General features: G+C 35.9%; 1 protein-coding gene across 1 annotated transcript in view; it reads left to right on the top strand.

The window, feature by feature from the left end:
* KCNH7 (potassium voltage-gated channel subfamily H member 7) overlaps nucleotides 1-14,590 on the top strand; it is a 208,571-nt gene extending 193,981 nt beyond the window's left edge. Inside the window, exons 13-16 of the mRNA XM_041403568.1 lie at nucleotides 5,103-5,354; nucleotides 10,083-10,248; nucleotides 13,482-13,674; nucleotides 14,324-14,590. Coding sequence (XP_041259502.1) covers nucleotides 5,103-5,354; nucleotides 10,083-10,248; nucleotides 13,482-13,674; nucleotides 14,324-14,590 — 878 coding nt within the window. The remainder of the gene's footprint in view (nucleotides 1-5,102; nucleotides 5,355-10,082; nucleotides 10,249-13,481; nucleotides 13,675-14,323) is intronic.
* Nucleotides 14,591-15,206: the final 616 nt, after the last annotated feature.

Genomic DNA, 15,206 nt, shown 5'->3' with positions numbered 1-15,206 from the left:
GGCTTTGACAAATATCCAGATGTCACGACATGTCAGAACTCTAAGGCCAAATTGATTCTGAGACAAGCGCTAAAATTCAAGGTTCATTCCTAGGTTTAAGTGGATTCAGGGTAAGTTATAACACTATTTGAAACATCAGAAACATCAGGGTTGAATACTTCTACAGACAAGGACAAAATCAGTTTTCAGACAAGCTTTCTGGTAGCAAAGGTGGAGTAGCTCTCCTTTCAAATGCTGCATACAGAATTAAGTGCTGAATTTTACCTATCACATTATATTTATACATTTATAAAGACTATGGGGATCATGTCCTTCTCTCCATGGAAAAGAAATCCATGAAAGTTCCTTACACTGTTTACCATAAGACTTTTTACAAAAGAATAAAAATGATTTAACTTTGTTCTTTTAGTTTTAGATAAAGGAATGATATGGCAAAAAAGTTCACCATAGCAATACGTATCCACTTAATGACCAGACACTGTGTTGCTGTTCATTTTCCTGGGTACAAGCAGTCACCTTCCTCCTTTTTGACACTCTTCCTTTAGCCAATCTATCCAAAGGCACTCAGCTATATCTAGCAATGTACTCCAGACCAGTCACATTCAACTAAGTATGAATCAAGTAGCAAGAAAAAAAACTGGGGAGCATTTTAATTAGTAGTTTAATGATCCTAAACTCACTGATTGGCATTCTGTAGAGTAGTTTAGTCTGTGTACAGCTTAAGTAGACTTCTCTGGAGTCATATATTGATACTGCTCCACAGTACCAGTACCTTTTGATATTAGATAAATATTATGTATTGCTTATAATGTTCTTGCATCACCAAATGAAAAGCAGGGATTTCAGGACTTAGGATTACTATTTTCCCTGACTGGTTGTATGCTGCTCCCCATCTATATGATGGAAAAAACATAGGTATGGTTTGAACACCAGTGTTCAAATTATTCATCAACAGCTTTTGATTTTTTGACATTTTGAAATTTTGTACTCTTTCAACCCTGTTTGTGGTATTGTATTTAACATACTGTCTGAAATGCTTGGTTGCTGACCTTTCATTCAAAATATTTGCTTCCAATGGTGGTCACATAAGGCACTTTTCTGCTCACTGACAAGGTAACAGACATTTTTAAATTAAAGAACAGTTAAAAAATAGTCATGATGGCTATTTGTTCTTACACAGAAACACAGATGATCACCCCAGCAATACTTGTGAATATCACACAAGAAAAAGTTTTAACAGTTGAACAAAATACTTGCTGAGAATCTGAAGATCTCCAACCTTCTGAGCCACTAACCATCCTTTCATCCAAGTCACAATGTTCATTTCTCCTCACCAAAGCATGCACTTGGTGTAGTATAAAACAATATGGTGGGTTTTTTCAAAGGAAAGGGAAAATGTCATTTCTGCTGAACAAATTTATAGTTGTGCAGATAATGTTAATGATGAGGATTGTCTGTATTATGGTTTGGAATATAAGTTCCTGCTTGCAGGAGAGAGGAAGTCATTCATCCCATGTCCTGCACAAAATTGAATTTATCTCAGCATATTATGGGATTCTTTTATTGGATGGCTGAAAAGGGAATAAAAATTTGCTACCTTCTGAAACACTAGGCTACATAGCAAGCTTGATTAATGATGACAAACTCCAGTTAATGAAATCACAGCAGTATTAAACAATGCTGCTCCATAGGTAATATATTTTTGACACTTTCACCAATACTGCTTGCAGCAGACTGATATATTAAGAGAATACTAGATACCTCTAGATCACGCAGACTGGCCCTTCTTGAGTAAAGCAAAATTTCCATACTGCAGACCATATCACACAAAAGAAACCTGTCTGACATCTAGTAACCATCCCGTGAAGTAGGATTTTAATGCCAGTATTCCTGTGGGTCACTGTCTTAGCTCTCTGACCCAGACTTGTGACAACCCCACTTCTTCCCTTCCTTTGCCCGTGTATGTGCAAATAGCAGGACACAAGTCTTCTGATAACTACTTTGAAGGTTTTGGAATTTCCAGACAGCTAAGATCAGAGGACACTGCCTGTAAACTTGTCAAGTACCCAAAACACACAACACGCCAAAACAGTCCCATAAAGAGTGTCAATGATGTTATACATTTTGGTAAAGCAGGAAGTTACGAAAATAATCATCTTGAGTAAAGCAGTTTCTAGCTGATTCAGAATCAGAAAGTGAAATTTTTCTTACTGGAAAAGGAAAGAGAAAACACTAGAACTGGTGCAGGGGGAGGAGAGGAAGATGGGGTTTAATGATTACATTTGGAAGAAGAACAGAAAGGGGTAAACAAAACTTTTAAAACACTTTTCTGTGTGGCAGAAAGTGAACATATCCATACACACACAGAGATAAGTCTTCTCTTCTGAAAAATCTAAACATACACAGAGATAAGTTTCTCTTCTGAAAAATCTATTCCAAACCAACAACTAAATTTCATTACAAAAGGAAGGAGAAATTGGAGAAATTCACATTCTGAAAAAATCCATACCTATCTACTACTTGTAACTTACTTTCCAGTGAGCTACAGAGGCACTGCTAAGGTGTTGAGCAGAGGTACAGAACTTGCACCATTATCATGTCCTGAAGAGTCAATAACATAGAGTCGTTTCTATTTTAATTCATACCCTAGGTGCAAAGTGTCACAAGATTATCCTCCAGAGAGAATAATTTTTAGCATTAAATAGAAGCCTTTAAAAGGGAAAACAACTTTTGAGTCTCTGAGTACAGCCAGATGCCCAGAAGATAAAGCAACAGCAGTAAAGCCAAAGATCAGATCAGCTGATGAACAAATCTTCCCTGATTTCAATAGGCAGGAGCCTACATTCAATAGATCTCTGCCTTCCTTCTCATGCCAGTGAGTTCATAATACTTGGACAGCATTTGGAAAATAATGTGTTCTGTTGTTCTGATATAGATGGAGGAATGTCAACTGAATTACACAGGTTTTACAGCAGAGTAATTATTAGCAGAATCTGGCTTCATGTTTCTAAATATTTTAGTATTTTGTGAACATAAGAGAGAAGGCATTCTGCTATATTTCAGCTGCTAAACGATTTTTTTAACTAGAGTCTCAATGACCCCTTCTTAAAATTAGTCCACTGCTTGATTTGTATTCCACAGAGTGCTCATTACAGCTGCCATTAGTGCACAAAATCCCATGAACATATAAAATTACCCTAAAAATTGGTAATTTCAAGCTTTCATTAGAAGGTCTTTTTCACAGGGTGAAGTCAGTCAAACATTAAGTAATTAAGGCAATTTACTGTAGCGTGACTATGTTTTCAATATATTCCCACAAGAAATGCCATGGGAGACATCTATAATAAAATTTTCTCATGAAGCTTTCTTTTTCTTTTGTACTGTTTTGGAGATGGAATTGCTGAGAACACGGCACTTGAGTCTGAGCATTCCCCAAGAGCTTTTACACTGCCAGTCCATTTGAAGTTGTTTTGACAATTTTGCAGCAACTGAGCATCACCAATATCACTTAGAGCCAGCAGTCCTGCTTAACAAAAGCCCAGTAAAGTCATTGCTGTTTGGGGTTGTGTTAATTGCCCTTAGAGACTCTAGAGGGTACAGGTATAGAAGGCCTGCTTTGCTGCTGTGTTTATTTCGCTTTGTTATTGGGTTTATTTTCTTTACCATTATCTGCCCTCACTGCTCACAGATTTCTGGACCCTTGAAGGGTGCTCTTTTACAAATACTGCATTCTTTTTATGTGCAGACAAAGACAATTAGATGAAGTCGCAGTTTCATTTCCTTATAGTGACCAGAAAACAGAGAATAAACCAAGGGAATATACAGAATGTTGGATTAGCCACTGCTGTAGGCTATAAAGACTCCAGATATTCTAGAACTATGTTGATTAGTAATTAGCACAAAGCAGATGGGAAATCATGCTGTCTCCCCAGGAACTTAATGAAAACTAGTTACAGTATTTATATGATGTTGAGACTACCCTGCTAAAATGTGTTTTAAATAAATAGCAAAACTGAAATTATCTTGACATTTCAGTTAAAAATAGGTAAAACCAAATATTAAATTGGAAATTAACTTCAAGTTTATGCTGAAAAGAGATCAAGACTTCTTTATATTAATAAATAATTATTCTAGGGTTTAAATCCTGTTTAATTTTTACAACATGCCTTTAAAGAGACCTGCTTTAAATCTAAGCTTACTTGCCATTTCTTAAGAGGACTAAATCTGCTCCTGCTCACTACAGACCTTGAATATGATTAATGAAAGACTCATTCTCAACTTGACTGGTATACTGCAACCATATATATCACAGAATGTTGTTTACTTTTTTTATTCAAAAGATTGGATGTTCAGAGAATTCCAGCTATAAAGGCTAAGGAATTTGGGCTACTTTGCAAAGTTGTTCTGAGGTGATCCCATAAGTCAGTCTAGGAACTCCCTCCTTTTATTTCTTCCTATCATATCAATCCAGTAATAAATATGAAGAAATATGCTGTCTGGTTAGGTGGGCCCAGAAATTTTGGGGATGAGTGGTTGATTAATACCTCTAGTATTAATTAGAGGTAATTGATTAATGCCTTTTATGGGAAAAGAAATATATGGATTATTATATAATATATAATAATATATAAATATATAAACATATATTGTCTCATGAGAATAACTTAAAAGAATATTTCTGATACCAAGTCTGACATACATTGCTGTTAGGCTGTCAAGACTGTAATAAATGCCCAGTAATGAGAGAAAATGGAAGAGAGGATTAAATATTTCGTATTTTGTAAACTTTGAAATCTGAAATTTCATCCTCACTGAAGAAAAAAAAGAGTACACAGGAGGGTTGTGTTGGATAAAGTCTGTTGTTTTGATACAAATAAGTTTTGTAAAACAAGCTATGGTTTATGGACTAAGAATCCTTACTATATACATACAAATGTCTTCCAGGACTTCAAAAGAAATATAAAACTCCTCTGAGAGAAGAATCAAAAAAAGGCTTTAAAATATTTTTTTCTTCATCCTCAGACCATAATAAACTAGAATAAACTTTCAAAAATTGCTTATTTTTGTATACAATTATTTCTCTTTCACAGATTATTTCAAAGAGAATGATCAGAGTGATCCTGAACCCTCAGGAGACAGCACCAGATACTATCAATCTATTAAGAAACATTTTGAGGAGAAAAAAAGTGGGTCATCATCTTTTGTGTCCTCCATTGAAGATGAGCAAAAGCCCCTGTTCTCTGGGATAGCTGATTACCCACCTGTAACAGAGAAAACCACAGAGATGGACTTTGAAGAAATGGATCATGACACAGAAGAAATTCTTATTGACAAAAGAAGCAGCTCTTGCAAAGGTACTCCAGCTGTTTCTATTTAGTAAAGTTTGAGCAGACATCTTTTTAGTCTGATTAACAAAAATAATTTTCTGAATGGTTATCTTGATTCTTTACATAACATTCACTCAAAAAAGCTTAAGAAAAATATCTTAGATCAAAAAGCATTATTTCTCAAGAGAATTAATATAGTTTCATTCAGTGGGAACTGGATTACAATTCTGTGGGACTGGCTTGTACAACATCCAAAAGGTCATTATAGGTTTTGCTACAAATCATCTTGTAACTGAACTACATAAGTAATTTAAACAAACTACAAAATTATCCACTGGTACTGGACTTCCCTGAGTGCCCATTGATGACAGCTGCACTTAAAGCAGTACAGTATCTCCCAAAGGGTATTTGATGTGCCAGGGTTGATGATAGTAAAAAAGTATAGGTAACTAAACCTAGTGATAGATGCACATGCACCAAAAACAGGTTTTCGGATAGCTAATTTTAGTCTCTGCAGTGACAAGGCACAACAAAAATTAAGTGAAAAAAGTCATAATAGCTTGAAAGAATGCTATCCTGTCTTGCTGCACCTGTTGGTTAAAGGAGTACCGTTGCACCATACAGAAGAAAATCATGACTTGCATAAGTAACGCACAAGAATAAAGATTTGAGCTTCCATATATGACAAATTATCAGGAACTATTTAACAATCTCAGATACTTTTACATAGAGTTAAGTCACATAATTAAAATTACATCTAATATACTAAAATATTAATTTTCTCAGTGATGTGAAAGGAAATTAATGAAAAACCCTGTATTAATATACAATTTAAATATCCCTGCAAGTTCATTTGTAATTCTTTCAGTCTGAAGGGAAGAATTACATATTTATTGTTTAATGCTGTTTTCCTCAGCAGTTTCCATTGAGATAATTTAACCATTTAACCATCATTCAATAAACTTTAGGCTTCTAAGCTATCATTTTAAATAAGTCTAATGATTAATCAGACCGAACAATGATTTTAACATCTCAGAGTTATGAATATATCAAGTCTGGTCTCTTCAAGTTAAGGTCCTATAAATCCACACCACATAAACTTGTTGCATACATACTGCAATTGGAAATCTTTCCTTTCCCCTACCAATAGCCAGAAATGTGTCCTTGCAGCTATAGCAACATTTTCCAAGGCAACCTATTGCAGATTTTATTTGAGCTAAATTTAGCATATCTAAAGGTTACATATTTTGATTAAGATCACAGTCTTTTTCCCACTTTGTAATTTAGCACTTCTAGTAATGTTATGCAAGGTAATGAGCTTTCTTGCAACATTTGTAAAGCCTTCAAGGTGAATAAGATTAGCTTTTCCTGATACATGTTTTAAACTAAATTCTGACTTCTTCTATTAGAGATTGATTATGACTTACCATAAGAGTAGTTACAAACATAATGAACTTGTGAAAAAAACTCTGCTTTTATGTATCCTATTATATTATGGTACTTTATAAGTCTTGGATACAAATGCACTTGTATAAAGTTAGTCCAATTCGTTACCACTGTGACTGATACATATTTAATTATTTTTGTTTTCTTTTAAGATTTGGTCATTACTTGAATGAATGGAAAGAAAATTAATAATGCATTGTATAGTATGGCAGAAGCAGTATAAACATCTCTCTCATAATCTTAGAATGCAACTTTTAAATTTTGAACATATGGCTCTTTTGTGAAGATCTGAGAATTTTTCTGTAGCTGCTAGCTCTAGATAAAAGAAAAATGCTATTTTCACTTGGTCATTATTTGGGCTAAAAGACTGATTATTCAATTCTTCTGGTGAACCTAGTTATACATTTATTGACTTAGTTCCCAGTCTAAGATTCTTCAAGCCCTGGAAGACCAGAGTTGGTTATACAGCTGTAGCTGCTGATGGGCTTTTCTGAGGTAACTAACGAATATGGAATACCTGAAAAGACGCTTAGATGAGTAACACCATGTTTTATAGAGTATTAACTTACTTATAGTGTGTGTGAGCATATTTTGTTGTTTCAGTGCCAAATCATTTGCTTTGTCACAAATTAAGCATCTATTACAATAGTCTCCAAATATTTCTGAGACAAAAATTTCTGGGGCAAAACCAGCTGTGATTTCCCCAGGATAATCCATGGCACTGAAAATCTGTGATTTTAATAAATGACTTATTGTGCAAAATAACCAACATCTTTTACAACATCCATGTTTTTACAGGACATTAAAAAGCAGTGAAACGCTCTTGAAATTCACTGCTTACATGTCTACTGGATTTACAAAACGCATTGCACCTAAACTCATAGCTTGAGACTTTACCCCTCAGTTTTTCATAGTATGCTCCATTCAGTTTGCTGAGAGATTTTCCGCTTTTCCTTGGACACTGCAAATTGTACTATGTGTGCCTCCCAAAACCAAATTACCAAATGCTTCTGTGACACCTTTTATCTCTTTCTTTCCATTGGCTTAAGTTCCTGGGAAGCAGAACAGGTTTTTTTGTAGCCAAGATGAAATCTATTTCCTCTTCCTTCTGCCCAATGCATAAAATCAGTTGCTGGTAGTCACATGAAATTCAAACACTCTACAGCTCCAGGAAACCTTCTACCACCTGCTAACAAAAGATCAGATAATACAATAACAATCTTTGTCTGATAAAAACAAAAAGAAAGACAGAGAGAGAAGAAAGTCTCTTACACTTGGAATCATGTAGTGAGAGCTCCCCTTCCTGGCTAAATATACTTGAAATACTAAATCAGAGTGGGAACTTCTTTTTTTTTTCTTTCTTTCTTAGAGAAACACTGCTCAATGACATGTTTGAAAAGGATTAGCTATTAGCATTTGGACAAAGCTCTTACATGTCACCCACACTGTGGGTTTTTTTTCTCTTCTCTTTGAAACATGGCTCTAGCTGCTATGGTTACTTAGAAAAATTTCACAAGTGTGAAATGAATGTAACCTATGCTGAGTTAACAGTGTGCAGTGCCAAGAGAAGTGTAAGGAGAAGTTCTGAGCAAATCATTCAGAGACTGATGTGGGATTCAAATCCAACTGCAGATGCCTTATAAACAGTCAAGGATTTTGCCCAGCTGTATGCTGAAGCAGCAGCCTGGGTGCAACAAGAAGTTTAATTTGTTGTATAACTTCCTGTAGTTAAATAATTACAAATACAACTCTAATGGTAATAGTATTGAGCAGATGTTAAAATTTAAACAGCCTTTTTAATCACATCAAAGAAGAATGAGTGATTCTGACCAGTTTTGACTGTTTGCATGACTGATTAACTCAGAGTAAACAAAGGCTATAGGGAGCAGAGTGAGCTGTAGAAAAAGCACTCTTCAACCTAAGTCACCTGTAGGTTCTGCAGAGGTCACAGCAAGATCTTCATTCTATACTTGATAAGTGCAACAAGTACATCCCCATGATAATCAGTGTGTAACCTTTCAACAACTTGGTGAACAGGAGAAATGGCATAGAGCCAAGAATGTAACTAATTAATAAATCCAGAGTTGTGTAAATTAAGTAAACTGAGAGAGGAAAGAGAAATAGTACAAACCAGAAGTCCAAGCAAAAGTAAAGAGTGTCCCTGAGCTCTGTTTGTTAGTTATGTGTAGTGCTTGGTCACAGAGATCCAAGACCTGGGAGGGTCAAGAGGGATGAAATTTGGGCGCAGCAGGTATAGGGTGAGACCTGTAATAATCATCTTCTTTTTTTTTTTTTACGAGAGGCTGGAAGTAAAGAAACAAATATAAGGAAACTCATATAAGGAGTATTTTTAGATACATCATGTTTACCATGAAGCTTCATTTAATATCAAAGTGATCTCTGGCTGACCCAGAAATGCTGAATATTTCATTCTTTTAGGAGTCTGAAATCCTTAAACAATATGAACAGACACCTTTCACCCCACAGTACTGTAGGACTTTCAGAGATGTGCCTTACACAGAACTGAATGGATTGGGTGAGAGAGTAGTGATGCTAAAAGCAACGTCAATGAAAATCAATTTCCTTTATGAGAATAATAAGCAGTACCCCTTTGCAAGCAGCATGAGCTGCCTTAAATGGCCCTTGTCTCAGAGAAAACACTTTACACTTCACCAACCTTAGTGTTACAGTTATGGGTAAGAAAGGCAGCTCTCTGAGACCTGACACCTTTCTCTAATGGGGACATTCCAATGCACTGTACCACATGCCCAGTGCTGCAAATTCAATGCAGCAAATCCTTCTTTCACACCAAAGAGCTAAGCAGTGAATACACTCCAATATCACATTCAAGGGCAAGAGAAGGCATCTTAGGCCTCTGAAGCACACTATCAAAGACATTCAAATACATCATTTAATGCTTTTAGGTTAGAACAAAAATTTCTATTTTCAGTGAATTGCTAAAAAAACACTGAGAAAATTTGGGATCCATTTGTAAAATTATAGAAACAAAACTAAAGAGAAGCCTTTCAGTGGCAGAACTCTGATGATGCTGACTAGAAAAAGCTGCTTGTTTATTTGCAGCTTCAAAATGTTAGCATGTATGTGACCTCTTTTATCTTTCCTTAAGGAGTGTTAAGGAACAAAGAGAGATGTTCGGTCTCTCTGGCCAATGTACCAATTTAACTTTCAATGTTTTGAGAAATTCAGTAAGTGGGATGCTTGAGAAGTGTCAACGTCTCTCTAAATCTATGTATAAAAATCTATATTTTTATATGTTGTTGGTTTTGTTGGTTTTTTTTTTTTCATCAGACATCAACAAAAGAAACTGGGAGCAGGAGAACATCCAGGAGTACCAGGACTCCCCAGTTCAACCAGCATTATCCCATGTTACATGGGGAATCTGTGAAACTGAAAGTGATTTTATATATGGGGAAGTGGAGAATCGATTAGATTTACTTCAAGAACAACTTAACAGGTAAAAATAAAGAGAAAAGAGCCTATGTGTGAAAGAGTACATAATACAACTGATATTGAAGATGCTACAGGAGGAATGAGTTTGTGCAGGAAGTTTCCAAAAGCATTCAGATCTTCAGAAGCTCAAAAGTACAAAAATATGCATGATGCTAATATCACTTTTTTGTGTGTCTGTATTCTGAGGAGGCTGCATGTCACCTAAGTTAGGCTTTCCAGAATCTTTGAAAAAACAATTCTGAGGAATCTGGGTACACAATTTTTAAACGTTGCCAGAATGTTCATGTCTTTTGCCTCCAGGTACGCACATTAGCTACTCGGAATGGCTTTGCAGTAGAGCCCTGTTCCGCAGCTGTTTTACACCATCTTTTTAACTAAGAAGTTGTACTGAGACACCTCAAATTGTTAAATTTAAATCTCACCTCATCAAGAGTGCTGTTCCTAGATCACAGAACCATCAAACAATTTGGATTAGAAGGCACATTAAAGATCACCTAGTTCCGACCCCCCACCATGGGCAGGGACACAAAACAGCAATTTTCAGTATCTTCAAGATCTGAAGTACTTTTTCTTTCCTGGAGACTCAAAGTGCTGCCTGCTTTTTAAAATGTATTGCAGATTAATTCCCTTTTTGATGCATTAACTCTTTTTGCAACTCTATAATAAGACATGGGAGTGTGCAAAAGCACAATACTTATACCTGTTACAAAAGAAAAATTATGCTTTCTTTATCAGAGACCAAAATCACCTTTGCTTAATATATTACTCTTTACTGGCAGCTAAGCAGCACAGCTTACAGCATCTTAAAAATATGGTTACACAATTTTGATCCATCCTGCACTGTAATTTACCACGTAACTTCACATCATTTTAAATTGCCCTATGGTCAGGACCATTGGTTTTTTTTCATTATTTTCACTCTGTAATTACATTACTTTTAATATATTTCCATGACAAATACTATGACACATACTCAGTCCTAATCATACTTTAGTAGCTATTCAATGGCATTCTGGGCTGTATATTTTAGCAATCAGTTTAAAGCCAAGTTAACTACATATTGATTCCTTCAGAACCAGAAGCCAATCAAACGAGAGTATTTTCCTTCCTGAGTATGGCATAATGCATTAAAAAGACATTTTTAACACTTAACCCTAAACTGCTGTAATTTCTAATTAAAGTCAAGTAATCTAAGTAACTGTAAATGTCACATAACTAAATGCCTGCAGGATCCCCATCAATGGTATGTAGTCTTTTGGTAACCTTTCATTTCCTGAAACCTTAAGCTCTTGAAACTGAAGTTATACCTCAAAGTTACCATAGTTTTATCATGCAAGTTGTCAGTATTTTCTTCTGTCAGAAAATACAATTGTTGCTGATGAACTAAGAATTAAATTTTTATGTATTTTATTATATCACTTTATTCTTTGAACTATTCTCATGTTTTTAAAGCTTTTCATGCTTTTGGTATTTTGGGTCTTGCTGGGTTTTCTGCAAATATAACAGACAATATCCTTTCCTGCCTTTGTCACTTCTGACTTGCTAGCTTTAAAAGCATGGTCACGTTTCCAAGTTAGAGGCTTGGCAAAACACTCGATTATTAAATGGGCATAGAGGGCTAGAAAGGAATATGTCCCTAGAATTATCTCTATTTCTCTTCTTTAAGCAATTGGAATTTCATGGACACTATGGGCCAAACATTTAAGGTTCTCCTATTTGTTTGTGTAGCATGGATTTTTTTTATATTTTGGAGAATGGAAAGTGAACTTTTATATGCAATGATGATGAATAAACACTACCAGAGACACTCTTTCAATTGAAGTACAAGGAAACATTCAAGCACTAACAAAGTAAGAGGGGAGCAATTTTAGAGTTAATTCAAAGCCAAAAATAATCTCGAATGTATATCCTCCAGTGCTTTTATTCACTGAGGGGTTAAGGCCCAGGTATAGCAGATGGAAGTTCTCTGGATAGTGGCATGCTGCTGTTCCTGCAGTGTTTCACCCTGTGGCATCAACAACATGCTTGTGTGAGAACAGCACATTGGCAAGTAGCAAAGAACCCGACGGTGCTGACCAAGAGGGCAAGTAGGGCACGTCTGACTCTAACAAAAGTCTGGGTTTGGGCCATTTTCTCTGGGAGCTGATGCCACAAAACCATCTTTCCCCAATGAAGGAAGAAACAGCATCCCAAATACACTTCGGTCATACCTTTTGGATTCATTTCACAGATGCTTTTATAAATAAATGATACAGGCAATGGACAACTCCAAGAAGATAAAAAAAAATAACATCAGTGCAGCACATGGTAAAAGCAAAAATCTGACAGCACGAGATCAATTCTGCTACTGTAGGGAGCCCAAGTAACATTAAAGGCTGCTGACAAAGATTTGTTTACTCTGTCAGAAGCTCAGTTGCTGTACAGAAGGCTGTATTATCTGCATTACCATCTGTCAGCATGTGCTGTAGCCTTCCAGCAGCTGGGAAGGTACAAAAGGCATTACCTTTGCCTGAGTTTGTCACAGATTTTGGCAAGACCATTTAAAAATCATTTCAGTGCTGTGGAATTGTAAGTATGAACAACATAACCAACTCAAGTGTTTCAGAAGTCATATACAAATTTATAAAAAGGTGAAAAACATTTTTAAACATACAAAATTTGAACATTAGAAATGCTGACATTAATTCTGAGGCCTGCATAAGTTTGAATAAATTTTCACAGTAATGAGATTTGGGCAGTTGGATTTTTGATGGTTTTGGAAACATCTTTCTTTCTCTAACTGTGGAAAAACACAAATGTGGTTTTCTGCTTAGTTCAGTGCATTGTATCAGCATGTCAGAATTCATTGTCAGATGCATCAAAATAATGTCCCATGTCCAGCCAGCACAAATCAATTTAGTTACAATGAAGAGAATACATTCCAGTTATTTTCAACCAGATACCCAGTCCCCCGCGTTGCTTCTTGTTGCAAACCTAAGGCACAGTGTAGCATTCTTAGTGTAGCAAAAACCAGAGAAAAGCTCGCAGGCATGTTCTGCAAAGGAAAGGGAGAGCCAGAAGCTTTGGAAGGGCTCCGTACTCCCTCTACTGTTCTCTCCTATTTAAGACACGTTCAAGCCACATCAGGCGATGGTTTCACTGGTAAACTGCAGACCCCTCTTGAACACCTCTGTAATCAGTGTGTAAAATACACCTTTTCCTGGCCATTAGCTAACTGATTTCATATTCCCTCTCTAGGCTTGAATCCCAAATGACTGCTGATATCCAAACCATCCTGCAGCTTCTGCAAAGGCAGTCAGCACTCATTCCACCTGCCTATAGCATGGTGACAGCAAGTGCAGAGTATCAAGAGCCAGCAGTCCGGGTCATACAAAAGCTTCAGCCTGCAGCATCAATTAAAACAGACAGAAGTTTCAGTCCTTCATCTCAGGTAAGTACATGTCCATAAGACCAAAAGAGTTTTCCTAGTCTTTTATCTTATGAGGAAGAAATGCACCAGTCTGGTGCTGGTTCACTAGTTTAAGGACTATGCAATTATTATTTTGACCTAGCACCTCCACAGTGGGCTTAAACACCACAGTTTCAGAGGCCACATTTTCTATGAGAGTTGTAGAGACTCATACAATGATATTATAATCAGACAGATTTACTTCATTGTCATTTTTTTCATAAAAGTTAGCAGAAAAGGAATCCAAGTGGTTAGAATGTTCAGAATTATGCAGTTCTGGAGTTATGCTCTAAAACAGAACTTCATATCCCAGAATGTTGATATCCATACTCTTAGACTGGGTCTTGAAAGTAATCAGTCCTTCAGAATGGGCTGCTAATATGTGTGTCTTGATGTCATATTAGCAAGTCTGAGGGGAGGAAAATACATGCAGACTTCTACAATTAATCAGCAGAATTGCATTCAATTACATTAAATCAAATGCAGTACCATGTAAAAAATATTTCTACTCTGTTTAATTTTCAAAAATGATTTTCCATCGACCATCTGAATGTGCTAATTTTGAACAGAACAAGGGCCTGGAAGAGACCAATGTAATTATTACCATCATGTTTTTTCTCTTCCCTTACAGTGTCCTGAAATTTCAGATGTTGAAAAATCAAAACTGAAATCCAAAGAATCCTTCTCAAGTGGAGTGCACCTGAACACAGCCTCAGAAGACAACCTGGCTTCTTTTTTAGACCAAGAACATGACCAGTCTGTAGAGCATCCCCCACAGCCTTGTAAAACTTGTCTCCCGCCAATTAGGCACCCTTCCTTGCCAGAATCTTCACTAAGCACTGTAGGAATCTTGAGTCTTCATAGGCATGTTTCTGATCCTGGTCTTCCTGGGAAATAGTACTTTTATACTATTACTTCACATAAAAATGTAAGTGCTTTTAATGGCTGTTTCTCCCTTCTTTTTTTTTTAAGTAATTTTTTTTTTGGGGGTTTTTCCCTTTTTTTTTTTTTTTTTTTTTTTTTTTTTTTTTTTTTTTTTTGTATTTAAATCCTCTATACTTGACTCAGGGGCTACAAGGAATATACCATTATATGCAAAAGTACTGTATATTTTCCTAAATCTGAAGCTTGTATGGTAAAGTTGAGCAGTTCTGATGTAAATATATATATACACACATTAACTGTATGTTCCAAATGTAAAACTGCCAGCATTCTCAAGGCACCTTATATTTTTATTTTTTTTAAATAACATGCATGTTCTGAAGTTACAGTTTATGTTGCATGGAGATTACCATTTACTGCTGTCATGGAAATAGTATTTTATTGTGGATATGTCTTCAGAGCAAATAGGAGACCAATAACAATAATTCGCATAGAAAAACTCCTACCTGACCAAGCTAAAATTTAAGAAAAATGCTCTTCTAGCTCACTTTTGAAACTTGATTTATCTTTCTTGTAGTGAGCTTTTTCTAATACGTCACAATGAGTCTGAATCTAAAGAAATAATAAGGTAG

The sequence above is a fragment of the Onychostruthus taczanowskii genome, unplaced genomic scaffold (genome assembly GCF_017590055.1).
Source record: "Onychostruthus taczanowskii isolate IOZ18803 unplaced genomic scaffold, ASM1759005v1 scaffold20, whole genome shotgun sequence".
Taxonomy (NCBI): Eukaryota; Metazoa; Chordata; class Aves; order Passeriformes; family Passeridae; genus Onychostruthus; species Onychostruthus taczanowskii.
This window is presented reverse-complemented; position numbering and strand designations above follow the sequence as displayed.